Source organism: Psittacula echo (genome assembly GCF_963264785.1).
Source record: "Psittacula echo genome assembly, chromosome: Z".
Lineage (NCBI taxonomy): Eukaryota > Metazoa > Chordata > Aves > Psittaciformes > Psittacidae > Psittacula > Psittacula echo.
In genome coordinates, this window is record NC_137742.1 from 22,091,870 (window position 1) to 22,117,807 (window position 25,938).

Genomic DNA, 25,938 nt, shown 5'->3' on the forward strand with positions numbered 1-25,938 from the left:
AACTATTTTTACTGAGCAATATCTGGGTCTCAGCGTGTGTCATGTAACGTAGATATAGATCCCTGCTGGGAAACCAATGATATGCCATGTTCTGCCCCAGAAAGAGATAGAAGTTGGCTATTAAGTGACATTATTTATAAAGCACACACAGTGAGAAAAATGTAGACAAGAGTGTAATAGCCTTTGAGTGCATTTCAAACTTCATTAGTAGAAAACTCAATAATTTATTTACGTAATGGAGATATTGAGCAGTATTGCCTCCAAGTATTTTCAGCTGTACACTTATGTTTTGAAGTCAGTTTTCTCAAGACTGCAATCCAAAATCTATCAGAAGAAACACAGCATATACACTTGTCCTGGGTTCAGCAGTAGCAGTCAGTTTTCTCCTTTTCTAGTAGCTGGTACAGTGCTATGTTTTTGACTTTACTCTGAGAACAACGCTGATAACAACAGTGTTTTTAGTTGTTGCCAAGTAATGCTTACTCCAATCAAGGACTTTTCAGTCTGATACTCTGCCAGTGAGGAGGGGCACAGGAAACCGGGAGGAAGCAGAGACAGGACACCTGACCCAAACTAACCAAAGGGATATTCCATACCACAGCATGTCATGCTCAATATATAAACTGGGGCCAATCACGTGGAAGGGCAGATAACTGCTCAGGTCGGGCTGGGTATTGGTCGGCAGGCGGTGAGCGGCTGTATTCTCTCCCCTTGTTATTTCCCTTATCATTTGTATTATTGGTGGTAGCAGCAGTTTTGTGTTATGCCTTAGTTACTGGACTGTTCTTATTTCAACCTGTGGGAGTCAACATTCTTTCGAGTCTCATCCCCATCCCGCCAGGAGCAGGGGAAAGGAGGGAAAGAGTGAGAGAGCGATTGCATGGTTCTGAGTTATTGGCTGGGCTTAAACCATGACAGCACTGAAAAAAATATCCCCGCCTTATACAACGTTTGATGGGTTTCTCAATCCCTTAACCAAAAATATTGAGTATTTTAGTTAATTTTTAAAAGTCATGTTGCAATCAGTTGCAGTTTGTATTTATTTAAAAGCATGCAAATCGCCTAGGTGTCACTTTGATATTGCTGCATGGACTTTTTCAGATGAGCCTTATATTATTATTATTGTTGTTGTTGTTGTTATTAATATTATTATCATTATTATATTTTATCTCAAAATGTCCTGATTAGGATGATGTTACAGGATCTGGTAAGACAGCAGAAATCAGTTCAGTTTACACATCATAACAGAATAATTAATTACATAATTGCTTTCATTATCTTTCTGGATGTTAAATAGGAAAAAAAATACAAGTAATGGAAGTGCAGTATAGAAGGGGAAACTGCAAAATTTTCTCCCCTCTGAGCTCTCTCTGTACAGGGACATGGAACAAACACATCATAGGGTCTCATTTGGTCTTTTGGGAATCTTATTTAAGATCTATCTCCAAGCATCAGCTGTAATCAATCCAAAACTTTCATCAAAACCTTTGGAAACAGGTTTGCCTCCAAGATCGACTTTGAAAATCAAACCATTCACATGAACCAGACCCAGGTCTGAAGGAAGATACCAGCATTTTATGGCATCTTTTGCTGCACATGCTTAGCTAACCCTAGTGCTGCTTGTCTCTTTCTGTTGACTGTGTGCTCAAACTATATTGAAGAGGTAGCAAAAGATATGTTCTTTGAAACCTGACAAAGACTCTTTTTCACTGAGATCAAAAATGAGAGAATGATATTGGCAAGTGCTTTAAAATACACAGGTAGATAGATTTAACTCTACAAAATTGCTACTGAGTAAATTAGTATTAATTCCAATGCAGATAAGATACAAATATTCCAGAAACCAATTTGGTAAACATAATCATTAAAGGATTTTAATAAAAAGCAGAACTTCCAACTTTCTCAGCCTCTCAAACCAGGTAGGCTGGAAAAGACCTTTAAAGTCATTAAGTCCAACCATTAACCCAAAACTGCCAAGACCACCACAAAACCGTATCAGTAAGGGCCTCATCTACATGGTTTTTTAACACTTCCAGGGACGGTGACTTCACCACTGCCCTGGGCAGCCTGTTCCAATGCCTGACCACCATCTCTGGGAAGAAATTTTTCCCAATATCCAGCCTAAACCTATCTTGGTGCAGCTTGAGGCTGTTACCTCTTGTCCTATCACCTGTTACTTGGGAGAAGAGACTGAACCCCACCTCACTACATTCACTGCAGTAGTAAATGATTACAAAGGTGATAGCAAACAACAAAAACAAGAGGGCTGGAGCTGGTTTCAGAGAACAAGAGCTGGTTTGTGTCAATTAGTAAGCAGTAAGACACAGAAATAGGTGTAATTCTGATACAAAGAGCTGAGACCTGTCAGTGCTTCCCATGAAACAGGGCCTGAACAATCCATTGTGCATCTTCAAAGACAGCCTAAATTCTAGCATTGAGTGGAAAGATTCAGAAAAATAAAAATAATCTGTATTGCTTGGAATACAGTTTTTTTTACAGGAATTGCAGACAGTTATCCCTGGATCTAGGAAGAACTGGGACAGAGGTTACCAGTGACACGAATGTGCAAGAACTCCAAAGAGTCAGCTACATTTCAAGGGTTTGCTAGTATAGCTGAGCTCTAAAATTCTCTTGACAGTCACACTCAAATCATTAACAGAATTCTCCTACTGATGTAAACTAAATAAATGTTATGGGTCCGCAGATTATTTTTTAAATCTACATAATTGTGGATGGCATTTGAGTTACAGTTTAGGGTTATTATGTCTGTTAGCATATAGATGCAAGTGTCTTCATGTTCCAAAATGGTGAAGTTATAGATCACAAACTTTTAAGTATTGCCAAGCCTGAGATGAGGAGGTAAGACTTGTTTAAAAAAGGCTGGAACTTTGTTAAGAAAGTAGGTAGGAGCTGAACCACAAGATGAGTCATAAAAAACAAGAGAGAATGATGATAAAAGCAAGTGCATTTATGTCAGACATATCAGAGGCAGAAGGAAGAAAAGCATGGAGAAGAGATTTTGAGATCTGATCAGAATAGTCTGGCTGCAAATATTAGTTGGAACATCTATGAAAGACTGGAGAGGGTGGAAGACAGAAAAGAAGAAATTCAGAATAAGTGGGAGTAAAGAAACACATCTGTGATTGCATTGTCAGGAATACACAAGTGTGTTCCTGCTATAGAGCCTTTTCTTTCTCTCCAGATGATGAGTCCACAATTAAAAGTGGATTGACAAATGTACTCATGTGAATACAGTAAATTAATCCAAAATAACTGAATAAATAGTAATTGGCTGTTAAAATATTAATTTCTTAGGGGGTCAAATCCAGCAATTCTTTTTCAGACTGGACGCTCTCTGTAGATATAAATTACTAAATGTCTGTAGAGGGAATGTTAGAAAACATGCAGAAATGGTTAAAGTTGCTCCAGGCATTACTTACTCTCTCTTCAGGCATCTCCTGTGCACCAGCTGCTGCTTTGCTGAAGAGAACTTGCTGCTTAAAATGTCTGCCAAGCAACCACAGTAACTGACATTAAGGGAAATGTAGCACTACTGAATGGGTTTCAATTTGACTTCTTGCAGTGTCTCACTGCCTTTTCCGCCCCTTGTTTCATTTGCAAAAGCTGTATTACAGATGGAGGGGTGGAAGAAGGCAAAGAATACATAATGTAATTGTTTCCCATTAATAAAGAATGGTTAGTCCAATCAATCTCCCTCTAAGTATCCTTCTATCAGCTAACAAATGGACCTAGCCATTGGCAATGCGAGCAAAATCAATTTATTTGGAAGTAATGTAAACTTATTATGAAAAATGCTCCTGGAACACTGTGAGCTTCCCCTGTTTATGTTGACAAAGTGACAAATTCTAATTACTCAGAATTATTGACCTAAAGCAAGGATTGCTGTCTGGCAGAACTGCACTGTGACAGAAAAGGGCCTAGAACTGAACTTATTTGCGATTCCTTTACACTCTCTGTGGAGAATTACGTCACTATACTTTTTGGTGTAGAGTATCCTATCACTGAACAGTTATTCTAGCTGATGAGCAGACAAGTGTACTAGATATGGGTAGTTTAGGCCAGATGACATTCCTCTCTCTGACCATTTGCTTACAGGAGGAGTGGTGCAGAAAGAACCCCTGGCTGTTATTATCTCTGTAAGTCATAATCTAAGCAACAATAAGCATAGGAATAAAGGAAGTCTTTAACTTCTTCATGCCCTGACATCATAAATAAAGGTTATGACAATCTAATTGTAAGTACTTTGGATGAAAACAGCTCGGTGAGTACACTATTTGCAAACAGCTCTGCTTTTCTTTGATCTTCATCTCTGTGGGTCCTCTGTGTCGGCTTTACATTTGCATTTCCGTGAGTTCCACCCCACCTCGCCACCCGCCCTGCAACTTCTGCATGCAGCTAAGCTCTCAGAAGCTTTGCTGCAATCTGAGTATTCCTTTTTGAGGTCCTGATTCATTTAATCCCATCAGTAGTCACAACCTTGTTTTAAAGTTTTGATCAGAGAATGAGACAGCCATTTTGTCTCCTACAAGGGATCTGTAGCTTATCCAGAAGTTACAGCTGTTGGAAATACACGTTATATATGTTTATGAATTCAAAACAGTCTCACACTTCAAGACTTCAACAGATATTCTTAAGTTAAAAGGCTGACTAAACACTGTTAAAGCTCTAATTTTGTTTTCTGTCCCCCGCTCTGTTTTTTGTTGTTGTTGAAACTGTTGAAATTCCACAGTTAAAACAGGCCCAGTTGCTAAACATATCCTCTTGGTTGGTTCATTTTCTTCCAATATAGTTACTTTCTGATTTCACAAGAGTTGACTCACTTCTGACACAATGTTCCAAGATGAACACCCACACAGTGTAGCATTCAGACTTTCTTCTTTTCTCCACATATACTAGCACCCTCATCACCTGAAAGTAAAAAGAATCTCACTTCCTCTAGCTGACCAAATGTGCGTCCAGTATATTGCCAGAGATAGCAGGTATTACAATGCTCTATTGAAAATTTATTTACAATTGGTGGTGTATTAATCATCAGTAAAGCTGTGCTACTTTAACTGAAGATAGGGTGAAAGTTTGTTTTAAAAAATACCAAATAATAATGTATTCCATCATGCTTTTTTATTAAGAACAGATTATGTTGAAATTTGTGAAGCTGTGTGTAGAAATATATTAGCTTGTTAGTCCAGTTACAAAGATAATATGAAGCCCTTCTAAAACACAAAAAAACACAGTTCAGTGTTTTATTTTGAAAATATTCATAAAGTCTTCTTCCATAGCTGATCAGCACTAACTAAAATCCCTGTCCTATACTAGAAGTAATTTTGTAAGGGGAGGGGAAGAACCAAATTAGATAGAGGGAGGGTGGGAAAGAACAACATTTAGCTGTATTTTCAGAAGTACCAGATGGTAAGTCATGGAAGTTGAAGCAATAAAATACCTAGAATATTCTAAGCAGTTCAAGACACCCAAAAAAACCCAGACATTTCAGGAAAGGAGGAATTTATTTACGAGGAAACTGTAAAAGAAAGAGAAAGCTACCTAAGAAAAGGGACTAGGCAAATAGTACACATAGACTGAAAGAACACAAATACAGACATCCTCACTGATGTCTTGCTGTGAACAAGAGTGAAAGAAAGAGCTGACTAGTATGAAAACCCTGCTTACAAAACACAGTTAAATGCAACTCCATGGGTTATCAACAGAAGAATGAATAGCAATACTGTGCAAACCAGCTAGGGAGAAGGTGAAGCACTAGCAGGATTACATATATTGTGCTGTCTAAGGACATAAGTGTATTATATATAGTGTATTGTCAGGAAAAAAATGAAAATTTTAACGTCTTTCCTATATGCAGTTTCTACTATTCTACAGTGCAAAACTAAGCTTCAACTAGGTCATGATGCACAATTAGTCCTGCAATTGTGAGAAAACCAAAATGTTCACATGCCTCTGCAGGTTCAATTTCTGTGTTAGCTAAATTACACTCAGTAACATATGAAAACACTCAACCAAGACTTCGGTTGCCATACTTCCTAGAAACATAAAAACCTTCTTGAAAGCTATGTGAGAAAATCCCACAAAATAAACATAAAAGACATATTCCATTTTTATTTTTAAGATTATTCAGTTCACTGATGTCTTTTACTTGATCATTTGGTGGTCTTTTGATTAAATAACTGGTCTGGCAGATCATGGATAATTTTGGCAATGCAAATTCAATTAACAGACATGTAGGAAGATGGAAGATTTGATGTCACCATCATGTGATATGAAATCTTTGGCTGTACTCAAAATGTGCAATGAGACATTTCTCCAAAGTCACTTTTGTTTATATGATGCCACTATTCCACTACAAGCAGTAGTCATGAAATTATTTAAACAGCATACTACCTCATGGCTTAAAATACTTTCTTAAATATTACATATTTTTCAATTTAAATATAAGAAACAAACAATAAGAATGTTTTTATGTACCTGGTTTAAATAAAAATGGCTGCAGGTGGTTATGATTAAGTTCAGACAGAAATTTGTTCAATGATTTAACACTAAAAATAATGACTTTTATTTATAGGTTAAAAATTCTCATTCTGGCCTGAAATGTTCAGTATGTTTATTGAACTTTTTAAACTTAATTTCACAAAACATATACTAGGACATTTGTACTGAAATATGAAGATCCTTTGAATTAATAAAGATTAACATACTTATAAAAAAAATTCAGTTAACTTAAGTTGAAAAAATGCTTTCCTCTAATTTGACCAAATCTCATTAGATCAGCTAACATTGACATTTTATGCTTTGCAGTCTTTTAAAAATGTTATGGAGAGCGTCACACTTCACCTAATGCTCAGGAGGTCAAACAACATCAACAATGAAGATTTATTAAGCACTCTGAATATCTATCTTCGTTTTGTTGAGATATATCAGGCTGTTTATTTGATCCACATGTCAAACCACGGCATCATGATGAATTTAGCTTACTTCTTTCACTTTTCCTCTATGGCTGTACATACATATTCTGATAGCATGTACAGTAAAATAACAGGATAGAAAAAGTTCTCTACATAGAGTTTTTGGTTTGGGTGTTTTTTTAAGAAATTTTTAAGAATAAGCCAAGAAGAGCAATGCCAATAGCCAGGAGCTCAACCAGATAGAGCCTGCCAGATTCAGGAAGCTCTACATCAGGGCTGATCAGAGATGTCTCCCTTCCCACACCTGAGAGTACAAGGAGAAACTTGAGTAATTCTGGATGAAGTCGACTAAGCTCATTTTGGTCCAACAAGCAACTCCACTGGATTAGAAAATGTAGGCAGCAAAGGCGAGAAGGAAGCAGACACACCAATGGCAACAACACAGAGAGAGCCTTTCCGATTTCATTACAGGACATGTTGGAAGATGCTCACGGGAGTATAAAATGTCTGGATCCAGAGTGATGTGGAATATTTCTCAAGTGAATTCTGTTTACATATAAGCTAGGAATCCCTCATAAAACAAATAATGTAACTGTATTCTTTGTCTTTGTAGATGCTGTGTCCTTGTACATGCACACTAGAACTTTCCTTTCCTGTTACCACTTTTCAAAGCACTTAAATAAAGTGTCCTTGTCCATTAGGAGAAAGGGCAGATTCAACAGTTTAAACATAGTAGTAGCATAATAGAAAGAAGCATTTAGTGTTGTCTGTGCCTGAAAGGCAGTCATTGTCATATAATACCACACATTCAGCACCTGAAACTTCTCTGTTTCAGTAGTTCTCTTGGATACTGGGAGACATGCATACACATATGGAACAAAAGAACATCACAAAAGCCAGAAACAAAACAAAATTAAGTCTTATTCAAATCTATGCATATATGATTAGCATATTTTCTCACTGATCTCCTGGAAAATTGCACAGTCAACAATGCATTGTCAAATTGAGTGGAGTGCACTTTGTGATGCTAACATCAGTGCAGGGGCATATATTTATGACTGAGTACGTTACAGATAATATGTATCTCATATTGCAATGAATGTTTAAGAAAAAAAAAAATCACTTTTAATAACTCTGTATAAAATACACTCTGAAAAAAATTCTCAATTACAAAAAAATTACCCCAAAGCATGCTACAATTAAGTAATGTTATCTCTGTATGTGTAAGTCACACATACATATTTATTTAGGCTGCAGGTACAAGAATGGGGTATATCTAACAAAGACTTTATCACAGTTACTGTTATACTGAGAAAGTGGCATTTGGAAGACTAACACAACACGTAAGTAGTATGGAATAATGCTGATAACGAAATAGAAGCAAGAAAAAGAAAATTTTCTACTCACACTTTTGCTCTTCCCATGTGCACTACAGGAATTCTTGCTCATGGTGATGCTATGACTAAACCAGAAGTGTTTTGTAAGTTTCAAAGGTTTTATTCCTTGACCATCCAAATGCCAGATGTAATGCTGAAAGAAAATTAATGTTGTTAGCATCAAGCAATGTGCAGGTTGTACAACATCCAGAATAAGCCGCCGCTTCAGTGCATAAAAGTTGCAAATATTCTTCAGATCCAGTAGAGCAGATGTTTTATGTACCAGTAGCTCATAACACATACAGTTACCCTGAACCATACAACAGGCATGTCCATAAACAGTGCGTGCTTTCCCGTCAGTAACAAATGCATGCCACCCAAACAATTACAGAAGGTTACAAACTTCTGAGGCAGGGCTTTTTGCCACAGTTATTTAAATAGGTATTGGTGTTATTGTTTGTAATAATGAAATAGGGCTTACTGGGTATTTTTATTTTCTCAGTTTCTCAGTCTGAAATGATCTGTTAAATTGTATACTATTCAGACTGGCAGACTATCTGCTGACTTTAGGTGAAGAAGGTAAGCTAGAATTATTTTAAAATCCAGGTGCTTACTGATGTTTAAACCAGCAGTTGGGTATTTTTATATAGTTGTCAGAATCTGACAAATTTGTCTTTGTATTATAATAATACAAAGCAAATAATACTAAGCAAAATACTAATGTAATAATACTAAGCAAAAGCTTTAGCAATTGATGATGCCATGGCATAGCAGCTTTGAAAATCAGCATTCATCAGCCTCTGGGTAAGTGCACAGCAGTAATCATAGAAGAGCAGAGTTAAAGGGAAATTCATATGCTACAGTATCAAACAGCTTAAAGATTTGAGTTCTTATTTGAGCCAGTTACATCTCTGCACACACTTTTTTTCTTAGCTGTATCAGCCAAAGCTGAGGTGAAGCGCAATTTCTGACCAACAGAGCTGTTCTGGTAAAATTTCCTAATATAGTGTCAATCATACCATCAAGATTAAAGGTAAGGTGAATTTCCCTCATGGTCAGGCACATCACTGATGCAAGTTGTATGGGTACAAGAAATATTTTCCATGGTTAGGCATCATCCACACTAGCATAGTTTCGGTAGCATAACATACTGTTTTAAAACGATAATTTTTTTGAGAATCTCCAAAGTCCACCTCTGCCAAACAGAAAATGAGCTCTTAAATCTCAATATGATACTAAGTGCAAATTATGTTCAAAGATAGAGACATGTGCATGTGTAATTTCCTGCCTCTACTGGAGAATATCATGACCTGAGACAGATCTAAAAATCTGGTTTTCTTTCCTAAGAAATGTACCCATCTTCATGCATGAGCAAGTCTTCAGCATGCTACTTGATCTTTTGATCTGTTTATTAAAAATCTGCCGCTTTCTTCATGTAAATAAATGTGTTGATTATTTATGTATTTAATTATTAAAAAAGGAGCATCTAGTAACAGAGAAGCAAAGCCAACTGTTGAGGAAACAGCTAATTTTTTTCATGTTTAGATATCATACATACAAAGATTGTTGTTGGCAGTTTTACAGCGATGAAATAGAGGATGTAATTTGCAATTAGAGCTGCAGAGGCAACACATCCTCATGGTCCTGTTGGATGCCTTTCAGGGTAACCAAGTTAGCCTCTGCCCCAGTGTGATGGAGTTACAGCTGCTTCCTCTCTATTGATTGGCTTCACCAACCAGTCAGTAGTTATTTAGCAAGGTAAAACAATATCTGGTATTGATTTCATACCATTGCCCATCGGTATATAATTGGGCCTAGTCTGTCAGTTCTTGAAGATAGTGCTATCTGGTTTATGTATACCCTTACATTTTAATTGGCAATATGGGTCAGCCTTTGCAGATGACACTTGTATCAGTAGCCACTCAAGTCTATTTGACTTGTGAGATGAAGTGGTCATCAGAAACATCAGAGACCACAAGAGGCTGCTGGAAGAGGAAATTGATTTGAGTGGACTGGAGTTTATTCACACAGAGACTGATGAACCGGAATGATGCCATTCTTCCACCCAGAATGACAGCCTGGCTAGGCTGCCAGAGTTGTATGAGGTGCCCGCCTCTCAAAGTCTCAGGGGCATTACCATCAGTCCACGCTTAATGGAGGCAGAGAGTGAGGAAAGGAAGGAATCCTCACTCCCAGGAGCCATGGCTCAATTTTCTCCATGGCCATCAACACCTATCCTGGCTATCAGTAGAGATTTGCCAAAAAAAGCTACACCAATTGTGAAGGTTCCAGACAGAAATCCACTAAGTCCATGCTGTGGGAAGAGGACAGGAAAAATGTTGAGACTCATGGAATATCTAAAGAGAATGCATGGGAAGATAAAGATCTTATTCCAGCATGCCCTAGAATCCAGTGAAAGAAGTAAAAGCAATATGTATGTTTTTTCAGTGATAGAGTCTTTATATGAAAATCCTAAGTATAACATCAGTAGATTTGGGAGCACATGGGAGGTGAGTAGTCAAGAGTGGATTGGAAAAACCTGCCAAGATCTGAAGCAATTTCTGGGGTATTGTTGTAGGCTTTTTTTAAGAGATATTGTGTTCCTAGAAAACTACCTTATTAAAAATTATTCATATATTACTCCCATACCATATCTAACATATTTGAATATACAGATATACGTAAAAGCCATATCTATCTAAGTTTTGTGGAAAGAAAAGAGAATTTTCAATGACAAATTTTTTACTTGTCATCTCTACATAGAAATCAGTATCCACAGAAGAATATCTTCACGTTACTTTTCCTATTTAAAATAGCTACATGATAAAATGGAAACAAAAGTAAATAAATAATGGCTTAATCTGTTCCAGCAATGCTCAAAATACACACAAGAGAAAAATATCTAATTAAACTAGTTAATGCATTTAGAGAAAATTCACAGAAGACACATAAAATACCTGGGACTAAGTATGAAACCAAGGTACAAGTTTATGGGTTTAACTCAGGAAACCAGTAGTAGCATATTAAATAGGCATCAATTATTTCTTTCATATTAAGGAAGACTTAAGTCTTAAATTGAGAGATTTAAATGTCTTAAACAATTACAGTTATGTTTGTACTAACATCTGTAACGTACAAGTCCATACCACAGCCAGAAAGTGGGATAGCAGAGCTCTTTAAATCATAAAGTAGAAGAGCAAACCAAAGGTTATTCATTGCTAGGATGAAGTTTAAAGAGATTACTTCTTGCCCAATGTACATTTGATCAAAGAGACTGAAAAATGTTCCCTGATCACTATTTTTCTGTGGATATAATGCCTAGAGTTGTCACATGACATCACAAAAAAAGACCTTATTGAACTAGCCCAGAAGTGCTTTCAGCAGCCAGAGGGACATGAGTCATATAGACAGATGTTCTACTTTCAGACCTTGAAAGTTTCCCAAGTTTTCATTTAAAGCACTGTGAACCTTATTCCCGTTGAACATGACAGATATGTCCAAAATATTAGCCAAAGAAACAGTGAAAACAGAAGGTAGTCATAGTGGACTTCAAGCAGAAAGAACCTTATACATACACTTTTATTTCACCACTGTAGTCCTTCAGCCTTAATAATTATTATTCATATAGAAACTGTGAAACACAACGCACTAAAAAGCTAGTGACATCAAATTGAATATTTTACTGATACTGCTTAGCTTTTAAACAATAGAGAGTAATTAAAATGTAAATACTTGTGCTGAGTTGGTAGCTGAATTACAAAACATTTTTATTTTTCTGAACAGAAGATTAAGAGATGGCAAAATGCATAAAAGCACCTTCCCATTTGTGTTCTGTTTCTAGATGTATGTTTTCATTAGTCTTTCAAGATATTTGACGGAATGGAAGTCTATTGAGTAGAACAGCATATTCACACAAGCAAAACAATATCATTCACATCAGAAAATCCTAAGAAGTTTAGGAAAAAAAGCTGACAGAGCAATATTCAAACAGAAGAAACGAAAAACAACAAAAAACTGCTCGAGCAGATTCTAGGGTGAATCAGAAGATTTTAAAAATAAGTAAGAGATGTTCTTGTAACATCTAGGATATCACTGTTCTTTGTATGGGTTTTTTAGTTGTTGTTTTTTTTTTTTTTTCTTTTTTTGTGTATGTGTGTCTGTCTCTTCAGAGAAACAAAATATTTTATTTAAAAAGAACTATAGAACTCTGCAAAATAATCCTTGCTGCACAGTTTGATGGACTTGCACTCTTTCTGCCTGCTAGATAGCCTTACATTCCTTTATTTATTTTTCTAAAACATTCACTAAAATTTGCACAGGCATACATTGAACTAGCCGGAAAGCTCTTATGTTCTTTTAATATTTATTACTTGATCATGACAACATGGAAAGTTTAATGGTTGTGTACAACAGCTACCGATCCATCTGCTACCAGGCATTTAACAAAAGTTAAACCTTAGGTACTTATCTAAAACCCAAGGAAAGTGTTTTCAGTATGTGAATTCGAAATGAAGTGATTTTGGGGATCAGACTGCTGGCAGCCAGCAAGATTATTGTTCTACTTATTATTTTTACTAAATCTGACTCTCAAGGCACCTGTGACTGCATCAGAAATGTGTTTAATAAAATACAGCTCTAGGCTTAAGCTTTTTTCCTTTCTGATTGACAAGAATACAAATGTTACACTTTATCAAGTGGAAACATTCATGATCTAGAAAGATTTTAAACAGTGATTTACGTTGCAAATCACTGCCTAAAATCTTTCTATAAAAGGTATAACAAGGACTTAAGATATGCCTTACTCTCTTAATTCCCCCCAACATCCATATGCGTGAGTGAGATGAAGAACTCATACTATTTATCTCTGACAAGTCTCTATTTCTGAGCAGTTCATGGCTGATAAGTTAGCCAAAATTCTTTCAAATAAAAAACAGGGAAAAATCACATCATGCAGCATTAGAGATCTTTTGAATTATCTGCTATCTCTCTGCTTTGCTGTAAGAAACTTGGTACTGCTCTGAAAAGTTGTTTACAGATTTTAATCTCTGGGACAAGCGAAGCATGTTCTCTTTACAGCAATTGAGGATAAAAATCTAAACGGCCTGAGATTCTCCCTGCAACGTATGACTCATTCAGTGGCTAGGACCAATTCTGGAATACTTTAATGTTGACTTGTTTAATTTCAGTTGGAGTTGCTGCATAGGGACATCGTTATTCCCCAGCACTAGAGTATACAGAAGAAAAAAAAGCCAAAACAAAGGAGCACAGACACTCCAATTAAACTGGTAAGTCATATTGATGAAATTTTCAAAAGGAACAGGCTGTGAAAGACTTAGACTACTGGAACAGATATGAAAAAAAGGCAAGAGCATGATAAGGAATGAGGTCCCAGAATAAGAATGCACGTAGATCCATCTTCTTCCAGACTATGTGCTGAATTTTTATTCATCTCTCTTATGCTAAGCAAGGCACTGTATTTCTCTCATTATGACTGTGTAGGAAAAACCAGCTTGTACAGATAGGCTACGACTGAAATATGAGAAATCTATAATTAAGAGAGAGATGTGCAAATAAATACTTGAATACTCAAGCCTAAAATCTTCTTATTATCATACTACTAGCCACTTACTTCCTTAATCATCTGGTAAAGCATAACCTAGAAATCAGTCAAACCTGCCTAGCTAGACTAGCTTTTACCTTCTTTCATTCAATATGACATATTTTCTATATAGTTTGCTTCACATTGTAGGCATTTTTCAAAACCATAGATTTCTTCAGAACAGAGAGAAAACAATCTGAATAATACAGTGTAAGATAATTTTAAATCCAATTAGTTCTATCATTCTACAGAAAAAAAATGTCCAGAAACTGATTCTAAAAAATAAAAGACCCTGCTAAAATCTCAGGTATTTTAATTTATTTTAAAACTACAGAAATTAAATGGAATGTCATAATATCAAACAGAATATATCAGCTCTCTTTATATACATATACATATACATGTACACGGCTTCTAAAAAAGCATCATTAGCATGAGTATGAACATTCTACATTTTTACATTTGACTAAATGCAGAGGAAGCAACAACATGAATGTTTTACCAAAAAAATTCAATGAGAGAGAGATCTTACTTGTGTTATAAAACTGAAAAGATAATAATTTCTACTTTCCTTATATCCTCCAAAGCTTAAAAACACACTTATGAAACCCAGACTTTCAGAAGAACTATAAGGGAGTTCCCTTGAGAAATGTACTGTATACAATATTAGCATCTCTGAGGAGTGCATAAAAATAGCATTTAAAAATGGCAAATAGAGCAAATTCATTCACAAGTGGTTTGTATTTTAGTGCTTCTTTGGAATTTCCTGTTTCTATGATAACTTCATCTCTTAGTATGAATGATATGTAAATAATCTCTCTAGTAGAGAAAATAGGAATTTGACATTGATCTAGGAAACGTCAAAATTTAATTTCAGAATAGAGATGAACTTGTCACACTTGCAGAAAACTCTATTTTTAGACGTTTATTTTTTCAGAGGGAAATAGTTTAAGCTATTATTCACTTTAACAATGATGTCTCTGCAAGGATTAATCACAAATCCAGCAATCAAATAACAAGAACATTTTTACTATCAGCCCTTTATTTTTAAGTAATGCACCCTTTTTTTAGGGGGTGGAGGGAGAGGTGTGTGTTCAAATTCCCAAGATGCTATCAAATAAAATTAAGCAATACTGGAGAATTAATTTCCTATATACTTTCTTCAACAATTGGAATGCATGAAACGCAGGTTATAAAAACAACTTTTCAGGAAATTTTGCAGTCTATGCAAGGAGAGGCCTTCTATTTCCAGAAATTCTTTGAGAAGGCATCTTCCTGTATTGATGTCAGACAATTTTGAGGATTTACTACTAGAAACGCCATTAATCCCAGCTCTTTACTGGATAATGAAGATTGGCCAGCAGGATGCTAAGTTTTTAACAAAAAATAGGATTAAAATTACTGTAATAGGTTATGAAGCATAGAGGAATTCAACAATACTCCTGTTGCTAGATTATCTGTTTCTTTCTTTAGATAAAGGTATAAAGCCTGGATTTCTGGAGACAGGGAATGTGATTCTAGCAGAGTGCAGCATGACCTGTAGGGGGACACTAAAGTCCACTTAATGCCCTTTTTCTTTTAAATAACTGCCATCCACCCAGAAGTGTTCAGCACTTACTCCAGAAAATGCTTTAGAACAGAAGGACAGAGATGTGGAAGCTGGGGAACCCCGCCAGGCATTGAGCCAGGGGGGTGGGCAGCATGAAAAGGCAATTTGGGGTAAGAATATTTCCACTAAATATATTTTCCTTATGACCGTATTTGATAACTGTGTTTATAAACTTACTCACTTTCATGTGTTAGCACCGGGGACTTGCAGCCAGGGTCTTGGGCTGACTCAGTCCTAGTGTTTGTGTCAAGACAGAACAAAATAAGATAGGCCTTCCTCAAAGTAGGTGCAGCACTGTTACATGTACAAGGCTAACTACCAAGCTTGACCACAAGAAAAGAAGTGCATGCTCACCTTTAAAATACTGAGAAAAATCTTGTCTTATTTTACAATGAAGTAACAAGTAACACTTTTCTTTTTAAAAAATAAAACCAGTAAAAACATTTTTTCTTCTGTGTTTTTCTTGTACTATAAACAGATCAAGGGAAGATAGGGAATATTGGAGAGAGTAAATCAATAAGTATTTTTTCTCTGGTATTTGGTTGAGAGGAAACAACAGTAGCAATAGATATCAACACTTTTGATAATGTAATGTGAACTCCTATAGAGTTTGAGCTAAAAGTACATGATCTTTCATTGTCAGGGAAGTCCTTTTCATACTGGAGGTAAATACATGTTTGACAGTGGATTGCATCAGTCTATGTCTAGACTGACAAATGAGACACACCTGGGAGCATTGTCTGGCACCAAGGCCAGCTAGCCTCCATCCAAAACATTGAACTTAGTCTCAAAATCCAGTGACCACTGCATGGGAGCTGAACCAGGCTCAGAACTGCCCTATGAACTGAACAGCAGAAGCCATTGCATCTCCGTTACCACTCACTCCCCCACCCTGTCACCACTCACCGACCTTCTTTTATGTAGGCTGTTGAGTGTAAAGGCAGGGTTAAGGAGCTGGAGCAGCAGCCTTGCCTTGTGTGGGAAGCAGCTATACACTTCAGTGACGCAATCACAGAAGGCTCTCACTCCAGCCGGTTCCACAATGGCTGCCAGCATCCCTGCAGGCCCCAGAGGTGGCCGCAACACCAGCTTGGGGATGGCTGGAGAGGCTGCAGGAGATGTGACTGGTGAGAAGAGGCACTTCATCCTGGTGAGTGTCCCTCTGAAGTTACAGTGGCCCACGGGAAATCTGCACTGGGGAGGGGACACCTTTCGGAGGGGACTGCACCCGGGACATACTGGAAACACCCCTGAGGGACTGCCTTCCTTCTCCTTCAAACCTAGCCGAGGTTGTCCTGATCAGTCTAATAATTTCTCATTGTAAATCATCCCTGGCACTCTGCTCCATCCCACTGTACCTGGAGAGGCTTCCTTCTTTCATTAACACTTTGAATTTTACACATACACATTGTGCCTGTCCTGATTTTATGCATGATATCGTCAACAGTGCTGAGGTCAAACACCTCTAGCCCTAGGTTTCTGCCTGTTGGGTTACAACTGTTCTAGGGATGCTTTTTTTTAATGGAGAAATATACTTAAAATTGCTGTATACCCTGCGAGTTCTCAAACATGCACATCCTCCTGGCACTGAATGGATACTACATTTATTAACAAAAATGGGTACACTTCAATATATCTGTGTCTGACCAGAACACTGTTCAACATGCAGGTGGTCCTGGCATTTACTTGCCAACATGACAGTCCCTGCTTTGTTTTCTGCTGTTTTCCACACACTTCCTAACTTTTCAGCTTCCTTTTTGACCTCTGAGCATCAAGCTAACATATTCATACAACTATTCACTTTTGCCCAGCGACCTCCTTTCTACACAGGAGTATTCAGTGAGAGCCCATAATGCAAGTTTCAGCTTGCCCCCTTCCTACTGTGTGCATCACTCTGCATTTCATTTTAGATTTCATCTGCTATTTTATCACATTCTGGAGTTTTGCACTTTTACATAGTTGTCTTTAATGCCATGAATAGCTTAGTATCACCAATTTTTTTTTTTTTCCGAATCATTTTTAGTATATAGAACAGCACAAAGCTCTGCTTCCTGGCAAGCTCTAATCTCTGAGTTAGTAATTCATCTATTTAATTCCCGTGCTCCTTTAGAACTATTCTGTCTATTGTCCTTGTCCACTTTACCTCTTTATTTAATAAGATCGTCTACTATTACCTAAGTCTGTAGCAGATCATTTGATGTCTCTCACAAGGAAAAAATCCATCATAAGAGGCTTTGCAAAATCTGCTGTACTAAGCCTTTGCTAAATGTTCCTTTAAACCTAGTAATGTCCCTCTGATCTCTCTAGGTGACTTCAAGATCTGGAGGAGATTTCTTAGCAGATTTTTATACCTTCACACCTTTTCCTTATTGCTTTTTTTTGGTCTTACTCGTTTAATTTTTATATGTACTTCTCAGATTTCCTCAATTGGGCAAAAATTCAACTTTCTGAAGGATGTCTTTTTTTTTTTTTTTTTTTTTTCCCAAGGGCTGTCTTTATCCTACTGTTTCACTGTGTCAGTTTTCTTTCACTTTCTGAAAACCTGCAAACTATACATTCATCTCCTCTATTTGTTTTTCTTTGACTTCTACTGTTGCACAAAAAAACCCACATATTTTTATAGAAGCATGTCCTTTTTTTCTCTATTGTGTCTTCTAATGGCATTGTTTGTTCAAAACTTTCAAATTTCCTATTCAATAAAAAATTTCTAACTCTTCTTCAGAGATACACAAATTACTTAGGGGAACACATCATTATGAAACATAATCTTTCACATCTGCCTTCACTCACTCTTGAATTTGAAACCTCAGATATAACTTAGCCTCAAAGGGTTTAAAGCCTTAAAACAACCTCTTGATTTGATACATGTTACCTGCTTCCTTTGAGACTCAAATAAAGTCTATCCCTCTAAAAAGATTTCTTCTGTTCTAGAAGCATAAATCCCACATTCTTGCACAATTTTCTTATCTACATGATGAAACTTTGGCCCTCTGCTTATTCCTGCAGTTCTGCATGGAACATGGGAAGCACTTGAGAGAATACCACAGCAGAGATAGAATATTACTTATACAACTTTTGAAATCTTTTTCTGGAAGTGTTCACGCTTTTCCCATCTCATCATATACTCATTTGAATAAAGGATAGCAATAACACCATTTCAGAATAACACAGACACCTTTTCTTTTCTTTCTGTAACTACATCTGTTAGAATCTACTGATGCATTTCTAACACACAAAATTCATATTTCATACTTTAATTTAAAAAACAGAGATGCATAAAAGTCATCATATGCCATCCCCTCTAAAAATATTTTAACTACTATAAAGCATCAGTAATTGTTTGTTTTCTACCTTCTAACCGTGCCATGCGTTCACATTATGACTTTACAGAGCAACATGGTGTCCCCTTTTGTATGCTGCTTTTTGTTTCTTTTACAGGCAGAACTAAAATTGACCTGCGCCTCATAGTACTATAATTTCTTTACATTATATGCTTTTTGAAAATCCATTGCAATTTCTCTCCTTCTGTTCGCATTATCTACAGAATATATTTACTTTTTTAAAAAGTTCAAGTTTATTAAAAATTAATCCCTTCACTCCAAGCTATTCAAATTTGTGCTATTATCATTTCAGGGCATTTCCAGGGGAACAGGTCCAGACTGAAGTGGTAGCGAGGCACTTGAACTCAGGATTTGGCTCTGTCTCAAAACATGTAGCGCACACTGCATACAAATGACTGCTTAGAAAGAGCTGTGTGATCTAAGAGACAAACACTTGCAACTTGCTATGCAAGACTAACAGTTACATCATTTAAGGCAGATGCTTGCAAGTATGAACTTTTCGTGCAGGTGAGAGGTGGGAACGGATGAAGAGATTTATAAAAAGCTAGGTATAAAACCTTTAATTTTCTACCTCACATTTGGACAGAATTTTGCACAAAGGCAGTGGAGTAAAAAATCAAAGCTGGCAAATGTAAAAGCGAATTGAGAGAACAACCTTGTAGGCTAGGATTTCAATAGCATTTTTTTTTCTCATAGTGAAATACATAGTTAGGAGACCTTTTACATAGACAGACTCTTGGGCATGTTACCTCCAGAGAAATCTTCTGCTTAATATTTCTGTCATATGCCAATGAATGTCAAGGTCAAATTGTTAATCTTTAGTTTGTGAACTCTAAATATAAAAATACCAGTGACAAAAATCTTGGCTTTCATAAAACAAGATACACATGTATTCTCTGATGATCTTACATCACTTATCTCAATCATACCAAAAAGCATGCTTCTCTGAAATTAATTGAGGTGACTGAAAATGAGCTGTCCTCAGGCTTCACAAACATGTATTTGGAAGGTTATTGTTCTACAATATTAGGCTAAGAAGGTGTACGAAATACAAGTTTATGTAATTCTTCCTTTGACTGAATTTAATTGAAGGAAATTGGAGATAAAAATCAATTTGCTTAAGCTGCTATTCAGTATCTCAAACATACACATATTTTTTTTCATAGAGGTACTTGACATTAATTTAAAAAAAAAATTACTTGTGTTGTTTTTATAGTCTGTAAGTGGACAACAACTTCATTGTGGAATAAGAGTTAATATAATTCAAAAGAGGAACAGAAGAATCTTCACAGTGTAGCTAAAATACAGTTTTCTGAATAAACAAGTAATCCATTTGCTACAGCAAAAGAAGTATTTGGATTAGAAGTATTTGAATAAAGTTCAAAATAAAATGGTGAAAATACCCCCTAAACCTGCAAATGAGAAATCCAAGAAGAAATTTATGTCTACGTATACAACGTTTTTGATTTTCCTACTTTTTTATATCTAACTGGACAGCAGCTTTCATAGATACAGCTAGCACTGGCTTCATGATATCTTAACTTTTATCATCTCCACTACTGCAGATAAGATTTCTCTTAGCTCAAGACAAACTCCAGAACAGCATTTGATTTTGGATACAGGAAAGATACATCTAAAGCTTTATCTCTGTAAGCCCAGGAAATGCTAAAACACCTTTTATTTGATTGGATTTTTCTCCCTCTTCTGGCAGAAGAAAGAGAACAATTGGGAAACACACAAGAGTTCTAATGTGTTTCTTTGTTAAAAAATACTGACTGCTTCTTTTGGAGTTTTGACTCTGGGAAGAAAGCAAAAAACAATTCCATAAGGCATATCAAAATCATCTCAGTAGCCTTGAGAAATCAAACCATCCTAGAAACTGAAGCAAAAAAAAAAAAAAAAAAAAAAAAGAAAAAAAAGAGGCCTACAAGTTATTACTTGTTACTGAAGAACAAAAGAGTATAAAGAAATTCTTTCTGTGTTAATTTGCAAGAGGACTTCAAGGTCCTTAATTTCAGCATTGACAAATGCTTCTTAACCACAAATTACATTGCCAGACTTCCTATATAATACACGTTAAGAAAATTAAAAATATGATCTGTAACTAAGTAGCCAACCAAATAAACCAAGGAAAACAAACAAACAAAAAAGACAAGCTAGAGGTAATTTGAAAATCAATTCACTCCCAGACAGAAAAACCTTTCCTGAAGCTTGTATTAACATGGTTAATACAAACTACCTCTCATATGGAAAAGCCTGTGTTTTTTCCTAATTATCTTTATTATTTAAGCGATTTAAGTGCTCCCAAATTTCTGGGAAATGCTCTGTGCTGAGCTTCACCACCTGCATCCTTTGTAAGATGACCTTAAATACTCACCTTCCAGTTCACAAGGGAGTGTTCCTTATTACATGTGATGCATGTTTCATAGATTCTGAGGTTGATCTCTCTTCTCAATTACTATAATAAACTGTCTAAAGAAGAAAATTGACGCTGTCTTCTTTAAGTAACTCATTACTTTCTGCGTATATTTTAGATTAGACCAAATTCAGTTACAATACCGTTGGAGGACACCAAAGAATAGCAGTTAGATAAGATCATGTTTCAAATAGCAGGATATTATCTACCCTAGATTAATTCTGAGTCTGGGGTAATTTAGCCTTATATTGTTGAACCTTCAATGAGAAACAATAAATTTCCTTAACTCTTCTGCAACGTAAGAATATGCATTGTAATTTTTAGAAAGAAACTGCTATTTAGCATGTGTACGGCCCATAATCATAGGAAGATACTTAAATTAATTTCCATGAGCAAGATACCAGAGAAATGCTTTACATGAAAATCTAGGCATGAAGAGCATTAATGGCCCAAGTCTTCAGTCATACCTGTTTATGGTACAGTGCACCAGTAGCAGTTTTACAGACAATGACACTTACAAAATTTAGATACCTCCATAAATACCAGCAGGGAACAGATTTGAGCTCCTGCAAAATAGGCCTAGACATTTATATGCAGACTCTGGTACAAGAGTAACGAGACCTGGCATTTACATACTGAGGGCTTAAATTGCTTCCACAGATTTGATAGTAGAGATACTGCTAAATTGTTTCTGTACCAAGTTAAAAATATTGTTACAAAAATGAAACAAGGCAGGGAACATGAGATAAATGCAAATAGCAGAATGCAGTCACAACAAACTCAATACAATTACTATTAGGTATATGTAGATGATGGTGCTGATATTTTTGTAAGTTTCTACTTTGAACTGGTGATGTTCCCACCTGAGTTGTGACTACAGCAATAACCAGGATGATCACACACAGACTGCATATCCTGGCCCACTGAGCCATGACTTTACCAGCTTGTTAAACCTGCTATGCTCTATTGCTGGCAAGTAAAAGACGTGCCATTCAGTGTGTCCTTGACATTTCAGAAATACGTGTTTTTCCCGGATGAGAGAAATGTCATGGGTTTATCTTGGTCAGTTCTTTAGGATAATGATGAATCTGAAATATTGCAGAACTGTACATAGAATCATAGAATCATAGAATCATAGAATAGTTAGGGTTGGAAAAGACCTTAAGATCTAGTTCCAACCCCCCTGCCGTGGCCAGGGACACCTCACACTAAACCATCAAACCAGAATAATGCCTAAAGGTGTCTTAATTCTTTGAAAAGTCAGACTAAACAAAGAACATACTTATACAGACTCCACTCATTGTTACTCTTTCTGATGACATGATCCTTGCAAGTTGATGTAAAACACTGCAGTCTACAGAGCTGTGGTTTACTATCATCGGAAGATCACAGTCCAAAGTCACCCTAATTGTAGTACATAAGAAATGCAAACATATTTATGGTTCAAGTTTCAAAACTATGTCATTTGTTGTCTGGATAATGAAATAATAAGAAAACAGTAAACCTACATCACACAGGCCTACATGTATTTTCTAGTTCTAGTAACCTAAGTACATATAATGCCAATAAGTAGATCTTTAGAAAGTAAACTTTACTTTTAGAAAGTAAAAGCTTAATACGCATTTTTAACATTATTAATTAGAAGTCTGTTGCTCAGTACTGGATGAAATCATCCTGGTACAATTGCAAAACTGAATTTTAAATATTTAAGTCTAGGTTTTCAAATTGATTTCCAGATTACTTTTTTTGTAGTCAAGGAATATGGGGTGTTTTTTCTGGTTCTTTCAGTATTCACAATAATATTTTTTATATCTTCAAATTTCTCCTTAAACATGTCTCAATGACTATGTTGCAAACCACTGTTACAGTAATCATCATATGAGCAGTACACTAAAACTCTGTTTTTCTGAACAGGCTTCATGTCAGGCAAAAAAGCAGCAGCATCTTAGAAAACCAATTCTGCATGTCTATTTTTTCCACTACTTAGCATTAAATTGTTAGCCCTTTCAGTGTAACAAAGACATATTTTATTTTTGGGTTTTTTTTTGATTGGATTGCTAAATTATCCACTAGAACTATTAGTTTTAACCAAAAACTAAGTTTGAATCCTACTGCTTTCTTTTTTGAGAGCTCAGTCTGGAAACACATCTGTGAGGCATGTCATATTTTTACATGTTTTCATATATAGACATACACACATACATTTGCCTATGCAAAAATACACACATTTTGCTATATTTATGATGAGTGGGAGACAGAATTCTGAAATGCAAACACAGATCTCATCCTATTTAATTAGAATGTGACTAAGATAATTTGTGTGACTATGACTTCATGAAGCACTTAAAAAGAGGCCATAAAAATCAGAAATACTTACATCCAGAAGGGGTTTAATTCACAGCTCAAGCAAAACACATGAAGGTGAGAAAGCATCTGATACCATATAATCCAAAAGAAAATCTTTTCTCAACTAAACAAGAGAATCTGCATTGATTAGAACTTCTGAATGGATAATTATGTATATTTTAATTTAAAACCCTGGGAAACAAGAATTACTTAAAATTCTTTCAGCATGCTTTTTCTGTCACAAAACACACAGTTTATGTGGTATATTCACTTTAACAATCCAGGAAAAAAAAACATATTACATTTAACAATCCAGGTAAAAAAACCTTATCTCTTCCAAAGCCATAAAGTTACCATCTTAATAAGTTGAAAGCAAAAGGAATAAAAATTATCTTTTGCAGTATAAGAAATTTTGAACATAAGCCCTTACAACCTAGCTAGGAAAAGATTTTTCTTTTTGTCTTTGTCTACTTCTCAAAACTTGCATACCCATGCTCCAACCAGATATTATAGCGAGATATATTTTATATTATGGAAGATATTATTGGAAACCAGAAATTTAATTCTGTCTGCTACTACTTAAAATAAAGTTAGAAATTTCAGCTCTTTTTTGTCCACTTTCTTCACAAGTCTTCATCATTTCAGGAAATTATTTAAGTGGTAAATTTTAATTCAATTATGTACAATAAAAGAAAACAAAAATCTATGGTATACAAAAGAGAGATTACAGCTAAAGGAAAATGTTCTCTAACTGCTGTAATTTACAGACCCATTTTCAATTAGATGCATACTCAAATCCAAGAAATGCATTCCTTAAAACATTATAAATATTTCTGACCTTTAAATTTCAAGTATATGAATATGTATATCTTGGTACAGAAACAACCACACAACATAGAAAAGCTCACAGTAAAGTGGCTTCAACATTGTCAAGTAGTTTTAATGCACAGAATATAATTTTTCCCAAGTGTAAATACGATATGTCGATCCCTACCTAGTGCTCTGCCTTCCTTTCCTGTGCAATATCAGGTTACACCGCAGCACCCCTATGTGATGTTTGACATTTTGGGGACAACATAAATAGCCTCATTTATTTTCGTGTTGCTGGTCACTAAACCTACTATTAGTCTGTGTCTTTGCTGCTGTTCCCATTTGTTTGTTAAACTGACATTGCTTATTTTTTCTTAAACTTCCCTTTCAACTAATTTAAATCTACCAACTTGCTTGCTGCACTGAAGTCTGGAGTCTGCTTCTGGAAGGTCATTGGTTTGGTTTTGCTGGTTTCCAACTTTTCCTTCTTTTCATCAACTTTGTATCCATCTGAGCTGTATTTTACCTTTCTATAGCAAGAAGCTGTAACAAAATCATCATGAATCTGAAAGAAAACTAACAAGAAAATTAACACCTTATTGTATTCCTTCCCCATGTAATTTCTGGGAAAAAACTTCCTACAGTGCAGTTGCCTGTAGTTGCTCACAGAAAGTTCTGTCTACCTGTCTTTTCAAATTTGGTGGTGTGCTGTGCAGCATCAACATAATAGTGCCTCTGACTTTTTCTGCTTTAGATGTTTTTATAGACTTTCAGCAGATCCCACTACTTCTGTATTCTGAATGCCAGACCAAGCTACACATCTTTGATTAGCAACATACATCTTCCCTTTTATCTGTTCCTCCTTCTATAGCAATATTCCAGTCAGACAAGTTATTCCACAAGTCAGTTGAGCATTAGGACTTTCAGCTGCTCTTGTTTATTCCTCATTCTTGCTTTATTGACATTCATGCTGACTGAAAGGAAAAAAGTAATAGGCAAAGACAGATAAGAATATACCAAGTGGACAGTGGCTTTAATTGTAAGGATTTCACAATTTTTCCTCTAAGCACTGGAGATTTTTTTAAGCAGACTCCAAAAATCATTTTTATGTCCAAACTGGTTTAGTTTTCCCTTGTTCCATAGTAAACTTCTGTCTAGAACCTATCAAAACAACCTTTCCAGACCTGGCTTCCAGCTGAGTAAGAGGATAAGCTCCTAGAATTGCTAGATTTTAATGTCGGCTAGGAGCTGTCATTCAAATTTAAATTTGTTCAAAGAGTCTGTTCTCATATCTACACAATTGAATGACACTAGGAACATCTATCCTTGCACCCATGAGTTATGTTCAGCCTGTGCTATGAAGAACAGTATAGATTAATTAAAGATTTTTGAGAAAGTAGGAGCAAATAAAGTTTTTTGCACCTACTCTTGGATCCACATGGTTGCAGTTAACTACGTCAATTCTCTGCCAAGAATAAACAAACCAAAAGTATATTAGCAAGTCAAAGA

The 25,938-nt window shown here is 35.9% G+C and overlaps 1 protein-coding gene across 1 annotated transcript in view; it reads right to left on the reverse strand.

Moving 5' to 3' along the window:
- PDE4D (phosphodiesterase 4D) overlaps positions 1 to 8,381 on the reverse strand; it is a gene marked incomplete at its 5' end in the record, with an annotated part of 509,165 nt that extends 500,784 nt beyond the window's left edge. The window contains one exon of the mRNA XM_080636843.1: positions 8,340 to 8,381. Coding sequence (XP_080492969.1) covers positions 8,340 to 8,381 — 42 coding nt within the window. The remainder of the gene's footprint in view (positions 1 to 8,339) is intronic.
- Positions 8,382 to 25,938: the final 17,557 nt, after the last annotated feature.